General features: G+C 43.3%; 1 protein-coding gene across 5 annotated transcripts in view; it reads left to right on the top strand.

Moving 5' to 3' along the window:
- Positions 1–14309, top strand: part of XPNPEP3 (X-prolyl aminopeptidase 3) — a 90408-nt gene that overhangs the window by 32910 nt on the left and 43189 nt on the right. For all 5 annotated transcript variants that reach the window (XM_010599310.3, XM_010599311.3, XM_023559895.2 and 2 more), the window contains exon 4: positions 1072–1274. In XM_010599310.3, coding sequence (XP_010597612.1) covers positions 1072–1274 — 203 coding nt within the window. The remainder of the gene's footprint in view (positions 1–1071; positions 1275–14309) is intronic.

Here is a 14309-nt window from a genome sequence, read left to right as displayed (position 1 = left end):
AACGGCCTAAATTTCATTAATCCAGTATAGTTAAAATCTCACTGAAAATAATTTTCTCAGAAGTACTTCTCATCCACTATTGTTAATGTTAGTAGTTTACTAGAAAATTAGAAGATTCATATTTTCCGTGTAATGTACATGTAGAACCATTTTTACTTTTAAATGAAAATATTTAGGATGCTGTATCACTAATGTGTACCCAGTCAGAGTTTTCAGGGATTTTTTTTTTTTTTTCCCTCTACTGTCCCAAAGTGCTTTTTAGTCATATGAACTCCCCAGCCCTCCAGACTTACATGGTTAGGGATATAACTAATGGCCGACTGTCAGAAAAAAAAAGAACAAATGTAGACCTAATGTTAAGTGGAAATCACTTCCATTTTGAGCCTTTTTATCATAAAGCTCAGGCAAATACAGACCATTTCTGTGGGCCCCTAAATAATAAAGGAGAACCCTGATTGTCTACCATGAGAATAGATAGCAGGTGGAAAGGGAGAGGTGAATAAATGTGATTAGCATGTGTTATCAACTACGCTGTTTCCAGAGCAGCAAATAATTGTTCCAAAATGAAACAAGAACCTTCATTCACTGGTACTGAGATCTTTTTGTGAAGGAATGCAGAGCTTTAGCTGTAAGGTCACAATCTGATTACTTTTTGTTTTGGGTGCAGTTACTCAAGAATGCTGCTAGATCAATGATGGTGGTGATCGATTGTTATAATTGTTCTTTAACAGATACTAAGTAAAATCAGTGCTTGAGTAATGCTGCCTCCAACCTGTATGCTTTAGTCCCATCTATCTGTTATCCATACAAAGAACACTGAACTTTTGAGGCAGAAAAGCTGTCTGTTCAGTCTCAGGATACCTTGCCATTTTAGGGGAATGGCCTTCCCCGTGGTTTATGATTACACCCTTCAATTACTTTAGTCCTGAGAAATTTTGCACTCAAGGCTTTAGAGTTCTGCACCACAGACCTTATACTTATGACTCTTGTTCAAGTCATTATGGCAATTTGGTATTTCTTATTGCTGCTGTTAATTTTGTTCTAAATTTATTTTTGGCTTCTCGTTTTAAGCTGAGACAAATACAGTTTGGTATGACTGGATGAGGCCCCCTCACGCACAGCTGCACTCTGAGTACATGCAGCCTCTGACTGAAGCCAAAGCCAGGAGCAAGAACAAAGTCCAGGCTGTCCAGCAGCTGGTGCAGCGCCTCCGGTTGATCAAATCTCCTGCAGAAATTGAGCAAATGCAGAATGCTGGGAAGCTGACCTCACAGGTACAGTTCCTGTTGAAAACGTTTTTGCCAAACTAAAAAGTTACAAGCTTTTAGAGTTCAGTGGGCACCTTGAGGTCATGTACCCAATGCAGTCGTGGTCTCCTCACAGATAGGTGAATGTCTAGCTTCTGTTTAAATATGTCTAGTGAACATGGGTTGCTCCTGTTAGTGAACGTGAGACTTGTTCAGTACTTTAAAAGGCAAAGTAAATGCCATCTTGCATCTTCCCCCGTCAGTCATAGATGTTTTTTCTGGGAACAACATAATTATTTCCTCTTGATAACTGTACCAATGACCAGAGCAGACCCATTGCCATCAAGTCGATTCTGACTCATAGCAACCCTAAAGGACAAAGTAGAACTACCCCATAGGGTTTCCAGGGAGCCCCTGGTAGATTGAAACTGCCGACCTTTTGGTTAGCAGCCATAGCTCTTAACCAGTGTACCACCAGGGTTTCTGACTATACCAATAGTGGAAGTTAAACGGGGTTTGATGGCTAAAGAAGACTCACAGGATCCACAACGACAATGCTTACAAATCTGCATTTACAGGAAAAGGATACAAGATAGCAACAGCATTAGAGTAAGGATATACATCACAGCCCATGGCCACCTCAAAGCAAGGAGCCTGGGAAGCCAGGTACAGGCTCCTATTGCCCTCTTCATAAGTTCCAGGAGCAGGGTGTGTTTTCTCTCACAGGTCTCACACCTCTAATGCATAAGCAGAAACTAAGGAATTAAAAAAATAGGCAGCCCAAAATGGGACCTCAGCTAGGGACTTTTATCTTTTCTTGGTCACAAGGCATACTTCTGTCACATAACAGTAGAACCCTGTGGGGGTCTCATCGAGACCAGGTACAAACCATTAATTTCGGTGTTATCAAGACACAGTGCTGGCTGGCAGTCCAGTACAAACTGCCCCAAAGCCCGCTGGACCAGTGGCTACAAAGGAACATTGTTAGTGAGTACGCCTCGCTGCTTAACCGAGCTCAGCGCCACGTAGGAACTTTAGCAGAACAGCTCAGGCTACTTGCAGGCCTTCTGGAATTAACCCTCATAGAAAAGTCTACATCCCTGACCCCTGGTCAAGGGTTTTTTCCTATAAAATAATAATTGTTAGTTTAACAATGTTACCTGATTGGGGTCCATGCCCTGGAGCAGTCGAGCCAATGAAACGTACTCCAAGTCAGAAAGAACGAGAAAGTTTATTAGGAGGTGACACCAATCAGGAGTCTGGCAGCAATGCAGGGTGTCTTTATGGAGTCCCAAAAAGCAGTGTCTACATCAGAGCTTGTATATCATTTTTGCAAGGGTTGCATAATGTTTTTAAGCACATAGCCCCCAGATGGTCAGATGAGTATGCATCACAACTACAAGAAACTCTTTATTAAACTTAAGATATGTACGTTGGACGTGTGGACTCTAATCTGTATGTTTGTAACAGGCTGAAAAAACTTACGTAAGAATCTCTGGGCTAGTGGAACTGGCCTGCCAAGCTTACTCTGACTGAGATAAGGAGCGAGAAAGAAAGTTGCAGACCAAAAGCACCAGGCAGCCTTCCTAGCTGCTGTCCTGCAGGCTGAAGGCCATCTCCCAAGAGACCGAAGAAGAAGAGGAAGACCAAGGCCGCAAGAGCCAAGAAGACCCCACACCCCTCTGGAAAGAGACTAGTGCAGCTGGTGCAATAAAAAAACATTTAGGTTACTTAGAGCATCATTATGGCGTTAGTTATGTCAAGCTCTTAATCGCCCATTTTGAAGGAGAAAACATGCTGTGATGTATTAGGGTCACAAAAGCAATTACTTAATAACCTTTCTCTGGTTATTATACATGTTTTGATTCTGTATGTGTGTTTTGATTGCTAAAGTCCTAACCTCTGTACCTGTAAATATTTGGAAATAGGGCTTTTCTTTTGTTACGTTAACAAGATCATAGCAGAGTAGAGTGGGTCCTATACCTAATCCCTTCTGAGTGATGTCTTATAAAAAGGGAAAACAGACACGGAGAGAGACACCAGGAAGTGACCATGTAAGAAACTGTTAGCCAGGGAATGCCAAGGAACACCCAGGACTACCTACAAGAAGGGACCCTACCTCTAAAATGGAACTAGTGGTAGTAGCAGCGTCAGAAGCTGCCTAACTTCTGAGAATAATGAGAATCAGGATTAGCCCAAGGCTGATCCCTGTGAGGTACAGGTCAGACAGACACACCTCCACTCTCCAGCCTTCTTACTGAAGTAGCAAAAATGCATTTTCTTTAGTGTTTTAATATTAGAGAGAATATATTTTCTCATTTGTTTTAGTATAGCTGTATAAACTGTGATTAATCTCTAGTCCTTGGAAAATGGTGCAGGCTCTGTTCAAAATATAGCTGAGCAGCCTGTTCCGCTCTTAAAACATAGCAAACACCCTAATACCTTACAACAGGTTTTCCCCTATTCAAAATAGGTGATTGAGAGCTTGACATGACTAACACCATAATGACGCTCTAAGTAATCTCTAAACTTTTTTTTTTACCACACCAGCTGCAGCGGTCTCTTCCAAAGGGGTGCAGAGCTCTCTCAGCCCCTGTGGCCTTGGCCTCTTTTCTTCTTTCTTCGTTCTCTTGAGAAACCGCCTTCAACCTGCAAACTGACAGGAAGGCTCTCTGGCATTTTTAATCTGAAACTTTCTTTCTTGCTCCCTATCTCAGCCACAGTGGACTTGGCAGAACAGTTCCACTAGCCAAGAGATTCTTATGAGTTTTTCAGCCTGTTAAAATATACTGATTAGAGTCCTGGTGCCTATACACATATCTTCAATAAAGAGTTTTTTTGTAGTTGTTTTGTGACGTATAAGACCATCTGTGGACTACGTGCTCAAAACATTAGGTAACCCTTATCTTCCCCATATAAAATCTTCCCATCAACCCTTTAGACAGAATTTGGGAGAAATTTAATCCCTTCTGTCTCTTGAATACTGGTATTCAATAAAGCCTTCTTACTGCTTACCTCCTCCTGTCTCAGTATTGGCTTTGCGGCAGGCGGCTAAAACGCACGATTTGCGGTAACATTACCAATTCAGACACCAGCCATTCCTCCCACTGCGCTCTCTACTTCCTTGCTGGGTTCAGTTATCTATTGCAAATGGCCACACAGAACTCACAGACCATACTTAACAGTTAAGTAGTTTCTTAAGGAACAGGGTACAACTCGGAATCAGGATCAGGAAACATGTAGGCAGTCTCCCTTCTTCAGCGCAGGAAGCTCTCTCAGCTCCTCTTAGCCATGCAGGCCTCCTCTCAGCCCCCTCAGGACAGGCTCTTCTTGGCCCTGGCTTCTGCCACTGGGCCCCTTCCAGGCCTGTCACTGTCTTCAGTGTTATACCCCTTGATCCATGTTATAGCTCTTTTAGGGGGTTCTTTGCCTCCATTCTGTATGCTTCTTCTCTTCCCTCTTTTTTCTTCTTTCTGCTTCTGTCTGCTTCATATCTTCCTACTTCTTTCTGTCTGAAAAACCTCTGTGGAGCTGGCTGCGTATATATACAACGCCTTGTCAATTTTAAGGCCCCTCCCAGTGGGGGGGCACAAACTGATCAATCCCCTCTGGGTAAGCCATAGACAATTCAAGTGCATCTCTCTCTTCCCCATTTGATTGAGGTCTAGTTAACTTCATCCCCATTAGACACTACAGGTAATTTATTTACATAGACTATTGACCATTTCCTGTAAGATGTATACCAATCGCAGGGCAGGCTGCAGCCTAGGGCCAGACCAAAATTATCTAAAAAAAAAAAAAGTATCAAACCACAACTTGTTTACCGCTTCCCCAGGAAATGTCAGTCAACCTAGACAAAAATAACAAACCCTCTGGGTTAGAAAACTAGGACAAAGTTAACTCCTCAGGGCTTGGGGAAAAAAAAATCAAGGGGTTTTTCCAAAGAACCAAGGCAAAAGGCCACATAAACTCATTTTACCAATCTACCCCCAGCCTTTTTGCTATGGGTTCTTTCACATTCTTTTTACAGTCTAAATTAGTCATTAATAGTTATTCCATCCGTAGGGCAAAGGCTCTCAGGGTAAGTCACTCAGGTACCAGCCACTCAGGTCTGTTGCAGGTGTCCATCTGATCTGGTCAGATTCTCCACAAGGTCATCATCGCTTCACCTTTTCTGGTCTCTGATAAAATTTAACTGAAGATTAAATTCTGTTGCTCTGACCCTCTCGAAGTATCGGCATCACAAAACTTTCCAGGAACTTTAGGTTTGGCCACTGTACTCCAGTCCAACAGTGCCTCCCCCTTAGCCCACTGTGGTGCGATGGATCGCTTTTGTGTGGCCTTTCTCACCATGGCCTTGTAACTACCGCCCAAGTGATGGGGTGGGACTGTGCAAAGAGGGTAGTTGTGGCCTACCAAGGGGATTGGTCAGTTTCACCATCCTGCTGGGCTTGAAAGGAGCCGCCCCAGAGGCGGAAAAGAGAGAATTCTACCACCACCAAGGAAGAACAGCCAGGAGCAGAGAGCACATCCCTTGGATCCGGAATCCCTGTGCTGAGGAGCTTCTGGAACCAGGAGACCAAAGAGAGAGAGAAAGAACTGTAACCCTGAAGACAATGAGAAGCAATGGCAGGAGAGACTGGCAGGAGACCGCACAGTGGGCTTCCTGGCTCGCAGAGTGAGAATGCTGAGTGCCTGGGGTGCCTCTGGGGAGAGAGAAAAGAGCTTTGTAACACTTGCCTGAGCAGGGCAGAGGCCTTAGGGCCAGAGAAAGGTGTGCCTGGAAGCACAGCTGGGAAGGAAGAGGCTGTCCTAATGGAAGAACTGTATCTGAGTGTTCTCAAGCCTGAAGTGGAACCTGTTACTTCCCTAATAAACCCATAATTGTGATTATTGTCTGTGAGCCCTAATAAAGCCCGTAATTGTAAGTATCGTCTGGGAGTTCTGTGTGGACATTGCAATGAATTTTCGAGCCCAGCAGAGAAGTAGAGAGTGCGTGGGAGGGATGGTTGGTGTCAGAATTGGCAAAGATGGAGGAGAGAGGAGGCATGTCTGACCTCCGCCTCAAAGGAATCAGCCTTGGACTATTGATCTTGATTTTCCTTCTTCCTTATGAAGTTAGAGATGGTCAGACACTGCCCCCATGCCATTCTTACACGCACTCTTTTAGCTACAACTTCTTATAGTCACCGTTAAACCTGGTAACACCAACAGTCACAGCTGAATCATATAATTAGATCGGCATCTTCCCCAACCCTCTCTTCCCCAGGCCCATCAGGAAAAGAGGAATCTATTCAGTGAGAATCGTCTCCTGTCCCCCTCATTTTGAGTGTAAGCACACTCCTGAAAGCCTGTAAGCATCTACTTTATGCCTTTATCTCCCCCTGTTTTAGACAGCCAGTACTTAAATTGGCTGTTCCTTTCAAAGCAGTATGCTGCATGTTCCTTGGTCTGAGAATCTTCTGTTCCGGTTGAAACTTTGAGTATCAACATCTATAAGCAAAGTCCAGTCCAGGGCAAGCCATCAAATTGCAGCAATCTATACTAACTCATGGTGTCAAACATCTCTGTCTTTCCCATTCATTCAAGGTCATTTCATCCCTAGCCATCATAGTTAGGTGAATGGGTACCAACCATAGGCTGAGGAGTCCACACAACACCTACACTTCAGACCAACCAGCCCCTTCTCTCCCTTTCTCATTCCTAGCCACCCAGGGCTAGGTCAGCAGGTGCCAAAGGAACTTCTCCAAACTCAGTCCATCTCTTCATAGCTTCACCTCTCCACTTCCACTCATCTCATGGACCTAGGTGGTCACCTCAAAACAGCATACCAGGCTCTCTACTAACCAGCTTCCATCAATTTCCAATCCTGGAAGGGGGTTCTTCTGATGGGTACTGATATGTCCCATTCAACACACCCTTCAGATCCCATAGGGCTGTGCCTCACATGAACATCCTTTTCCTGTTCATCCACCAATCAGCTCTTTGACCAGTCAAGCCTTCAGTCATCGTGGTACTCTCAAATGCAAATCTGATCTCAAAAGCTTTTGGCATAAATCTCATTTACTATCTCCCCTTTTAGCATATCCAATCAAGTTTTGCCTGAAGAGCAGAGTTACACAGTTTCTTTCTTTTCTTTTTTGGAACAATACCCAGTATTCATTTCCATCATACATATTCAGGTCTGTTTTACAACACCAGGTAGGCAAAACATTCCTTCAATTAGACAGGTATGGTACATTCAGATAAACACAAAACCTTTTTAAATATTCCGGTTTCATCTGTTTTCCACCCTCTGACTGTCTTACCTATTTGTAAACATTTGGCCTTAAGTCTCTGGCTGGGTTGAACCAGAAGACCCTGGCTCCATGTAATTCATCTCCCTACCAGTCATCTGCTGGGCTTTCACCCCAAGCCACCTGAATGCAGCTTTCCGGTGCACTACTGCTGCATGACATCTCTTACTTTCCTTTTAGTCATTGCAGATAGCAGCAACCAAAATAACCATCCCAGCATCAGAAGTTTCTCATCCCGTGCCAGTTCATCCTTCTCCTCCAAAACCCCGTGTTTCCGTGAGTCAGGAGCCACTGCAACGAATTCCACTCCTGACACCAATTGTAAAATGGGATTAGTAGTAGTAGCAGCGTCAGAACCTGCCTAACTTCAGGGGTGATAATGAGAAGATAAGCCAACGCTGATCCCTGTGAGGTGGAGGTCAGATATACCGCCATACTCCAACCTTTTTACCAATTCTGACAACAGCCACCCCTCTCAAAGCACTCTCTATGTGTTTGTTGGGTTCGATAATCAGTGGTCACACAGAACTCACAGACCATACTTACAATTAAGTAGTTTATTAAGGAACAGGGTACAACTAAGTATCAGGATCAGAAAGCATGTAGGCAAAGTCTCCTTCAGTGCAGGACAGCTCTATCAGGTCCTCTTGACGTACAGGCCTCGTCTCAGCCCCCTCAGGATAGGTTCCTCTTGGACCTTGAGGACAATCCTCCTCTCAGCCCCCTCAGGACAGGCTACTCTTGGACAGTTGAGGACAATCCTCCTCTCAGTCCCTTCAGGATAGGTTCCTCTTGGACCTTGAGGACAATCCTCCTCAACCCCCTCAGGACAGGCTACCCTGGGACCCTTGAAAACAATCCTCTCAGCCCCCTTAGGATAGGCTACTCTTGGACCCTTGAAAACAATCCTCAGCCCCCTCAGGATAGGTTCCTCTTGGACCTTGAGGACAATCCTCCTCTCAGCCGCCTCAGGATAGGCTACTCTCAGCCCTGCCATCTGTCACCATAGGATCAGCACTGGGCCCCTTCCAGGCCCATTGTTGTCTTCAGCATTATAGCCCTTGACCCATGTTGCAGTTCTTTTAGGAAGTTCTTTGCCTCCTTTCATTTTCATAGTAGGTTACAGTCACTTCATGTGCTTAGTCTATTGACCAATCCCTACATGGTACATACCAATCACAGAGCAGGCTGCAGGCTGTTGTTGTTGTTGTTAGGTTCTGTCGAGTCTATTCCGACTTATAGTGACCCTGTGTACAACAGAATGAAACACTGCCTGGTCCTGTGCCATCCTCACAACACCTGCCATGCTTGAGCCCATCGCTGCAACCACTTTGCCAGTCCATCTTGTCGGGAGTCTTCCTCTTTTTCACTGACCCTCTACTTTACCAAGCATGATGTCCTTCTCCAGGGACTGATCCCTCCTGATAACATGGCCAAAATATATGAGATATAATCTTGCCATCCTTGCTTTTAAGGAGCATTCTAGCTGTACTTCTTTCGAGACAGATTTGTTCGTTCTTTCGGCACTCCGTGGAATATTCAGTGTTTTTCACCAACACCACAATGGAAAGGCATTTCATTCTTCCTTACTCATCGTCCAGCTTTCACATGCATTATGAGGTGATGGAAAACACCGTGGCTTGGGTCAGGCACGCCTTAGTCTTCAAGGTGAGATCTTTGCTTTTCAACACTTGAAAGAGGCCTTTTATAGCGAATTTGCCCAATGCAATGCATCTTTTGATTTCTTGAATGCTGCTTCCATGGGTGTTGATTGTGGATCCAAGTAAAATGAAATCCTTGACAATCAATCTTTTGTCCATTTATCATGATGTTGCTTTTTGGTTCAGTTGTGAGGGTTTTTGTTTTCTTCATATTGAGGTGCAATCCATAGTGAAGGCTGTGGTCTTTGATTTTCATCAGTAAGTACTTCAAGTCCTCTTCACTTTCAGCAAGCAAGGTTGTGTCATCTGCATATCACAGGTTGTTAATGAGTCTTCCTCCAGTCCTGATGCCACAGTCTTCTTCATATAGTCCAGCTTCTCGGATTATTTGCTCAGCATACAGATTGAATAGGTATGATGAAAGGATACAACCCTGAGACGTACCTTTCCTGACTTTAAACCACGCAGCATCCACTTGTTCTGTTCAAACGACTGCCTCTTGATCTGTGTACAGGTTCCTCATGAGCACAGTTAAGTGTTGTGGAATTCCCATTCTTCACAATATTATCCATAATTTGTTATGATCCACACAGTCAAATGCCTTTGCATACTCAATAAAACACAGGTAAACATCTTTCTGGTATTCTCTGCTTTCAGCCAGGATCTATATGACATTAGCAACGATACCCCTTGTTCCATGTCCTCTTCTGAATCTGGCTTGAATTTCTGGGAGTTCTCTGTCAACGTACTGCTGTAACCACTTTTGAATGACCTTCAGCAAAATTTTGCTTGTATGTGATGTTAATGATGTTGTTCGATAATTTCTGTATTTGGTTCGATCTCGTTTCTTGGGACTAGGCATAAATACGGATCTCTTCCCGTCTGTTGGCCAGATAGCTGTCTTCCACATTTCTTGGCATGGACGAGTGAGCACTTCTAGCGCTGCATCTGTTTGTCGCAACATCTCAATTGGTATTCCATCAGTTCCTGGAGCCTCGTTTTTCGCCAGTGCCTTCATTGCAGCTTGGACTTAGTCCTTCAGTACCATCGGTTCCTGATCATATGCTACTTCCTGAAATGGTCGAACATCGAACAGTTCTTTTTGGCGTAGTGACTCTGTACTCCTTCCATCTTCTTTTGATGCTTCCTTTATCATTTAATATTTTCCCCATAGAATCCTTCAGCGTTGCAACTCGAGGCTTGAATTTTTTCTTCAGTTCTTTCAGCTTGAGAAATGCCAAATACTTTCTTCCCTTTTGGCTTTCTATCTCCAGGTCTTTGCACGTGTCGTTATAGTACTTTACTTTGTCTTCTCGACCCACCCTTCAAAATCTTCTGGTCAGCTCTTTTACTTCATCATTTCTTCCTTTCCCTTTAGCTATTTGATGTTCAAGAGCAAGTTTCAGAGCCTCTTCTGACATCCATTTTGGTCTTTTCTTTCTTTCCTGTCTTTTTAATGATCTCTTGTCTTCTTCAGTATGTTGTCCTTGATGTCATTCTACATCTCGTCTGGTTATCAGTGTTCAACGCTTCAAATCTATTCTTGAGATGGTCTCTAAGTTCAGATGGTATATACTCACAGTTGTACTGTGGCTTTCATGGACTTGTTCTAATTTTCTTCAGTTTTAGCTTGAACTTGCTTATAAGCAATTGATGATCTGTTTTGCAGTCGGCCCCTGGCCTCATTCTAACTGATGATATTGAGCCTTTCCATCATCTCTTTCCACAGATGTAGTCAGTTTGATTCCTGCGTATTCCATCTGGCGAGGTCCGTGTGTATAGTCACCATTTATGTTGGTGAAAAAAGGTATTTGCAACGAAGAAGTCGTTGGTCTTGCAAAATTCAATCATGCGATCTCTGGCATCATTTCTGTCACCATGGCCATATTTCCCAACTGCTGCTCCTTCTTAGTTTCCAACTTTCACGTTCTCCAATCACCAGTAATTATCAATGCATCCTGATTGCATGTTCAGTCAATTTCAGACTGTAGAAGTTGGTAAAAATCTTCAATTTCTTCATCTTTGGCCTTAGTGGTTGGTACGTAAATTTGAATAAAAGTTGTATTAACTTATCTTCCTTGTAGGCGTATGGATATTATCCTATCACCGACTGCGTCGTACTTCAGTATAGATCTTGAAATGTTCTTTTTGATGATGAATGCAATGTCATTCCTCTTTAAGTTGTCATTGCCAGCATAGTAGACCATATGATTGTCCAATTTAAAATGGTCAATACCAGTCCATTTCAGCTCGCTCATGCCTAGGATATCAATGTTTATGCATTTCATTTTTGAGGATTTTGGATTTTCCTAGATTCATACTTTGTACATTTCAGGTTCTAATTACTAATGGATGTTTGTAACTGTTTTCTCATTTTGAGTCCTGCCACATCAGCAGATGAAGGTCCCAAAAGCTTAACTTTATCCACATCATTAAGGTCAACTCTTCCCCAGGCGTATTTTGAGTACCTTCCACCCTGAGAGGCTCGTCTTCTGGCGCTATATCAGACAATGAATGTTCTGCTGCTATTCATAGGTATTCATTGGCTAATTCTTTTCAGAAGTAGATTGGTGGATCCTTCGTCCTAGTTTGTCTTAGTCTGGAAGGTCAGCTGAAAACTGTCTGTCATGAGTGACCCTGCTGGTGTTTGAATGCTGGTAGCATAGCTTCCAGCATCACAGCAACATGCAAGCCCCCACATTATGACAAACTGACAGATGCGTGCAGCATAGGGCCAGACAAAAAGTATGAAGCCACAAGTTGTTTACAGCTTACCCAGGAAATGTTAACCTGGACAAAAGTAACAAACCCTCTGAGGTAGAAAACTTAGGGCAAAAGTAACTTCTCAGGGCTTAGGGGAAATCTCTCAAGCTGTTTTTCCAAAGAACCAAGGCAAAAGGCCACATAAAGGAATTCATTTCACCACACTTTCCTAATGCCGATGCCCTGATTCAGACTTAGCCTCTAAAACTATGAAACAGTAGATTTCTATTCTTTAAAGCCACCCATTTGTGGTATTTTTGTTACAGCAGCATTAGGTGACTAAGCCACGGCTGAACCATCCAATTGCCATTTCAAGAAATCTAAGTAGGCCATCAGCTGGTTGGTTCCAGTCACCTTTAAAGCATGGCAGAGTTTCTTTGGTGATCATCAACACACCCTACTTTGATTTGCCCTTGGAATTTCCTTAGAGATCACCAAAGAGCAGTGTGGCACATGGGAGACCCTTATTGTGCAATTATGCATGGCCAGTGGTTAGACCAATTCCAAGTCCTTTGTCAACAGTCCAAGTCAATATTTACCCAAATCGTGGGGTTTTTATTTGTGTCCAGTTCTTCTATCACTGCTAGGAACAAAGCACGTAGTCCAGCCCATTGGACCTACTCATTTGTACCTTATTCCATGAGGATTTTACCTGCTGCTGGACTCAGCAGCTGCTTTCCACACCGAGTCAAATAATATGTATTAATATTATCTAAGGTCTTTTACTGTCTGAGGAAATGCCTAGTTAACAAGTCAGAAGCTGTCTTTCCCAGAGTGTACACTGGAGGGCAGCATCTGGCTCTGTTATAGCCCACAAGGCCAGAGGTCACCATATAGCAGCCATTACAGGCTTCTGCCAGAGACTCTAGTCGCTGTAAATGCAGGCGGCAGACGCTTCACGTGTTTCAACACCAGCATCGTGTGCTCCTAACGAATAGCCTGGGCTGCACTTTTCTGCAGTTCTAAGAAGGTTTGTTGTTAAGGCCCCTAATCAAATAGGGCTTTTTTTTTCAGAGTAGTTTTATGAATTGAGGCCGATAGTATCCTTACGTGAGAGATCTAATTTCTCTGAAAGCCAAATGAGCCCACTAGATGTTGATCCTCTTGTTTGGTCTGAGGGTCAGGAAGTGACAACAGTTTATTCCTAGTGGTCTATATATGTGATAGATTGCTCCAACCCATGTAATTTCCCAAAGTTCCATAATCTGGGCAGGGCCCTGAATTTTAGCAAGGTTAATCAGTCAATCCCCAATCATTGCTACGATTTATGGCCTTAGTGAAGTCCCTTTTAGCTTGATCCACAGTTTCAGAAATAATCATATGTCATTGTTTAGTGTACTGTCCAGTTGCATTAGATCTAGGTCCTGCCTCACCAGATGGTGGCACTGCACAGGAGAGCTCAGATATCCTTGAAGTAATACAACAAATGTGTATCGGAAACCATTCCACGTGAATGTGAATTGTTGCAGGCTCTCCCTGGTGATTGATAACGAGGAAAATGCATTAGCCAAATCAATACAGGATGACCGTCACCTTTGTGTTTGTTGTATCAGTTGAAAAGTCTGGACCATATCAGAAACTGCTGAAGATCTTAGATATATAGTTTTATTGAGTCCCCTATAATCTGCTGTTCGTTTTCTTACCTGTCAGCCTTCCTTGTTGCCCACTGGGCTATTGTACAGTGAGTTTGTGGGCACAAGTACATTTGCATCTGACTTTTTTTATTTAGGGCAGTCATTCCTTTTTGTGGCTTAGATACAAAATATTGTTTCAGATTTACTAGTTGAGTTGGCATAGCTCATTCTAAAGGCTGCCGTATTACATGTCCAGTGCATGTTGGATGAAGTGAGGATCTACAGAGTTATTCGTTTTTTCATTTTACCCTGTCAGGGGAGGAATTTCCATGCAGACGTTACATCCATATTAATTACACATTCAAGTAAAGGAGATACCACCACAATGTACAGTTTTTTAACCTACCTTCCAACTTTTAACTAGACTTCAATTTTTATCCTTTTCATAATAGCATCTCCATCTCCCCTTGAATTAGTTTTGTCATCTCTAAGGGGCTCATTAGCGGGCTTAGGCCGTACTCTCCACTCTGCTTCTGTATCCAGTAGACCTAAAGGAATTTATTCTCCACCCCTAGGCCATTTCACCCACACATTGGAAAGAGGTCTTGAGTCACTTACCAGGGGTTGGCTTAAGAGACCCTCGCCTTTATATCAGTCTTCTTCCTTCATTATTATTGTTGTTAGGTGTCATCGAGTCGATTCTGACCCTTAGCAACCCCATGTGACAGAGTAGAACTGCCCCATATGGTTTTCTTGATGGAAATCTTT

This window comes from Loxodonta africana, chromosome 4, assembly GCF_030014295.1.
Source record: "Loxodonta africana isolate mLoxAfr1 chromosome 4, mLoxAfr1.hap2, whole genome shotgun sequence".
Lineage (NCBI taxonomy): Eukaryota > Metazoa > Chordata > Mammalia > Proboscidea > Elephantidae > Loxodonta > Loxodonta africana.
This window is presented reverse-complemented; position numbering and strand designations above follow the sequence as displayed.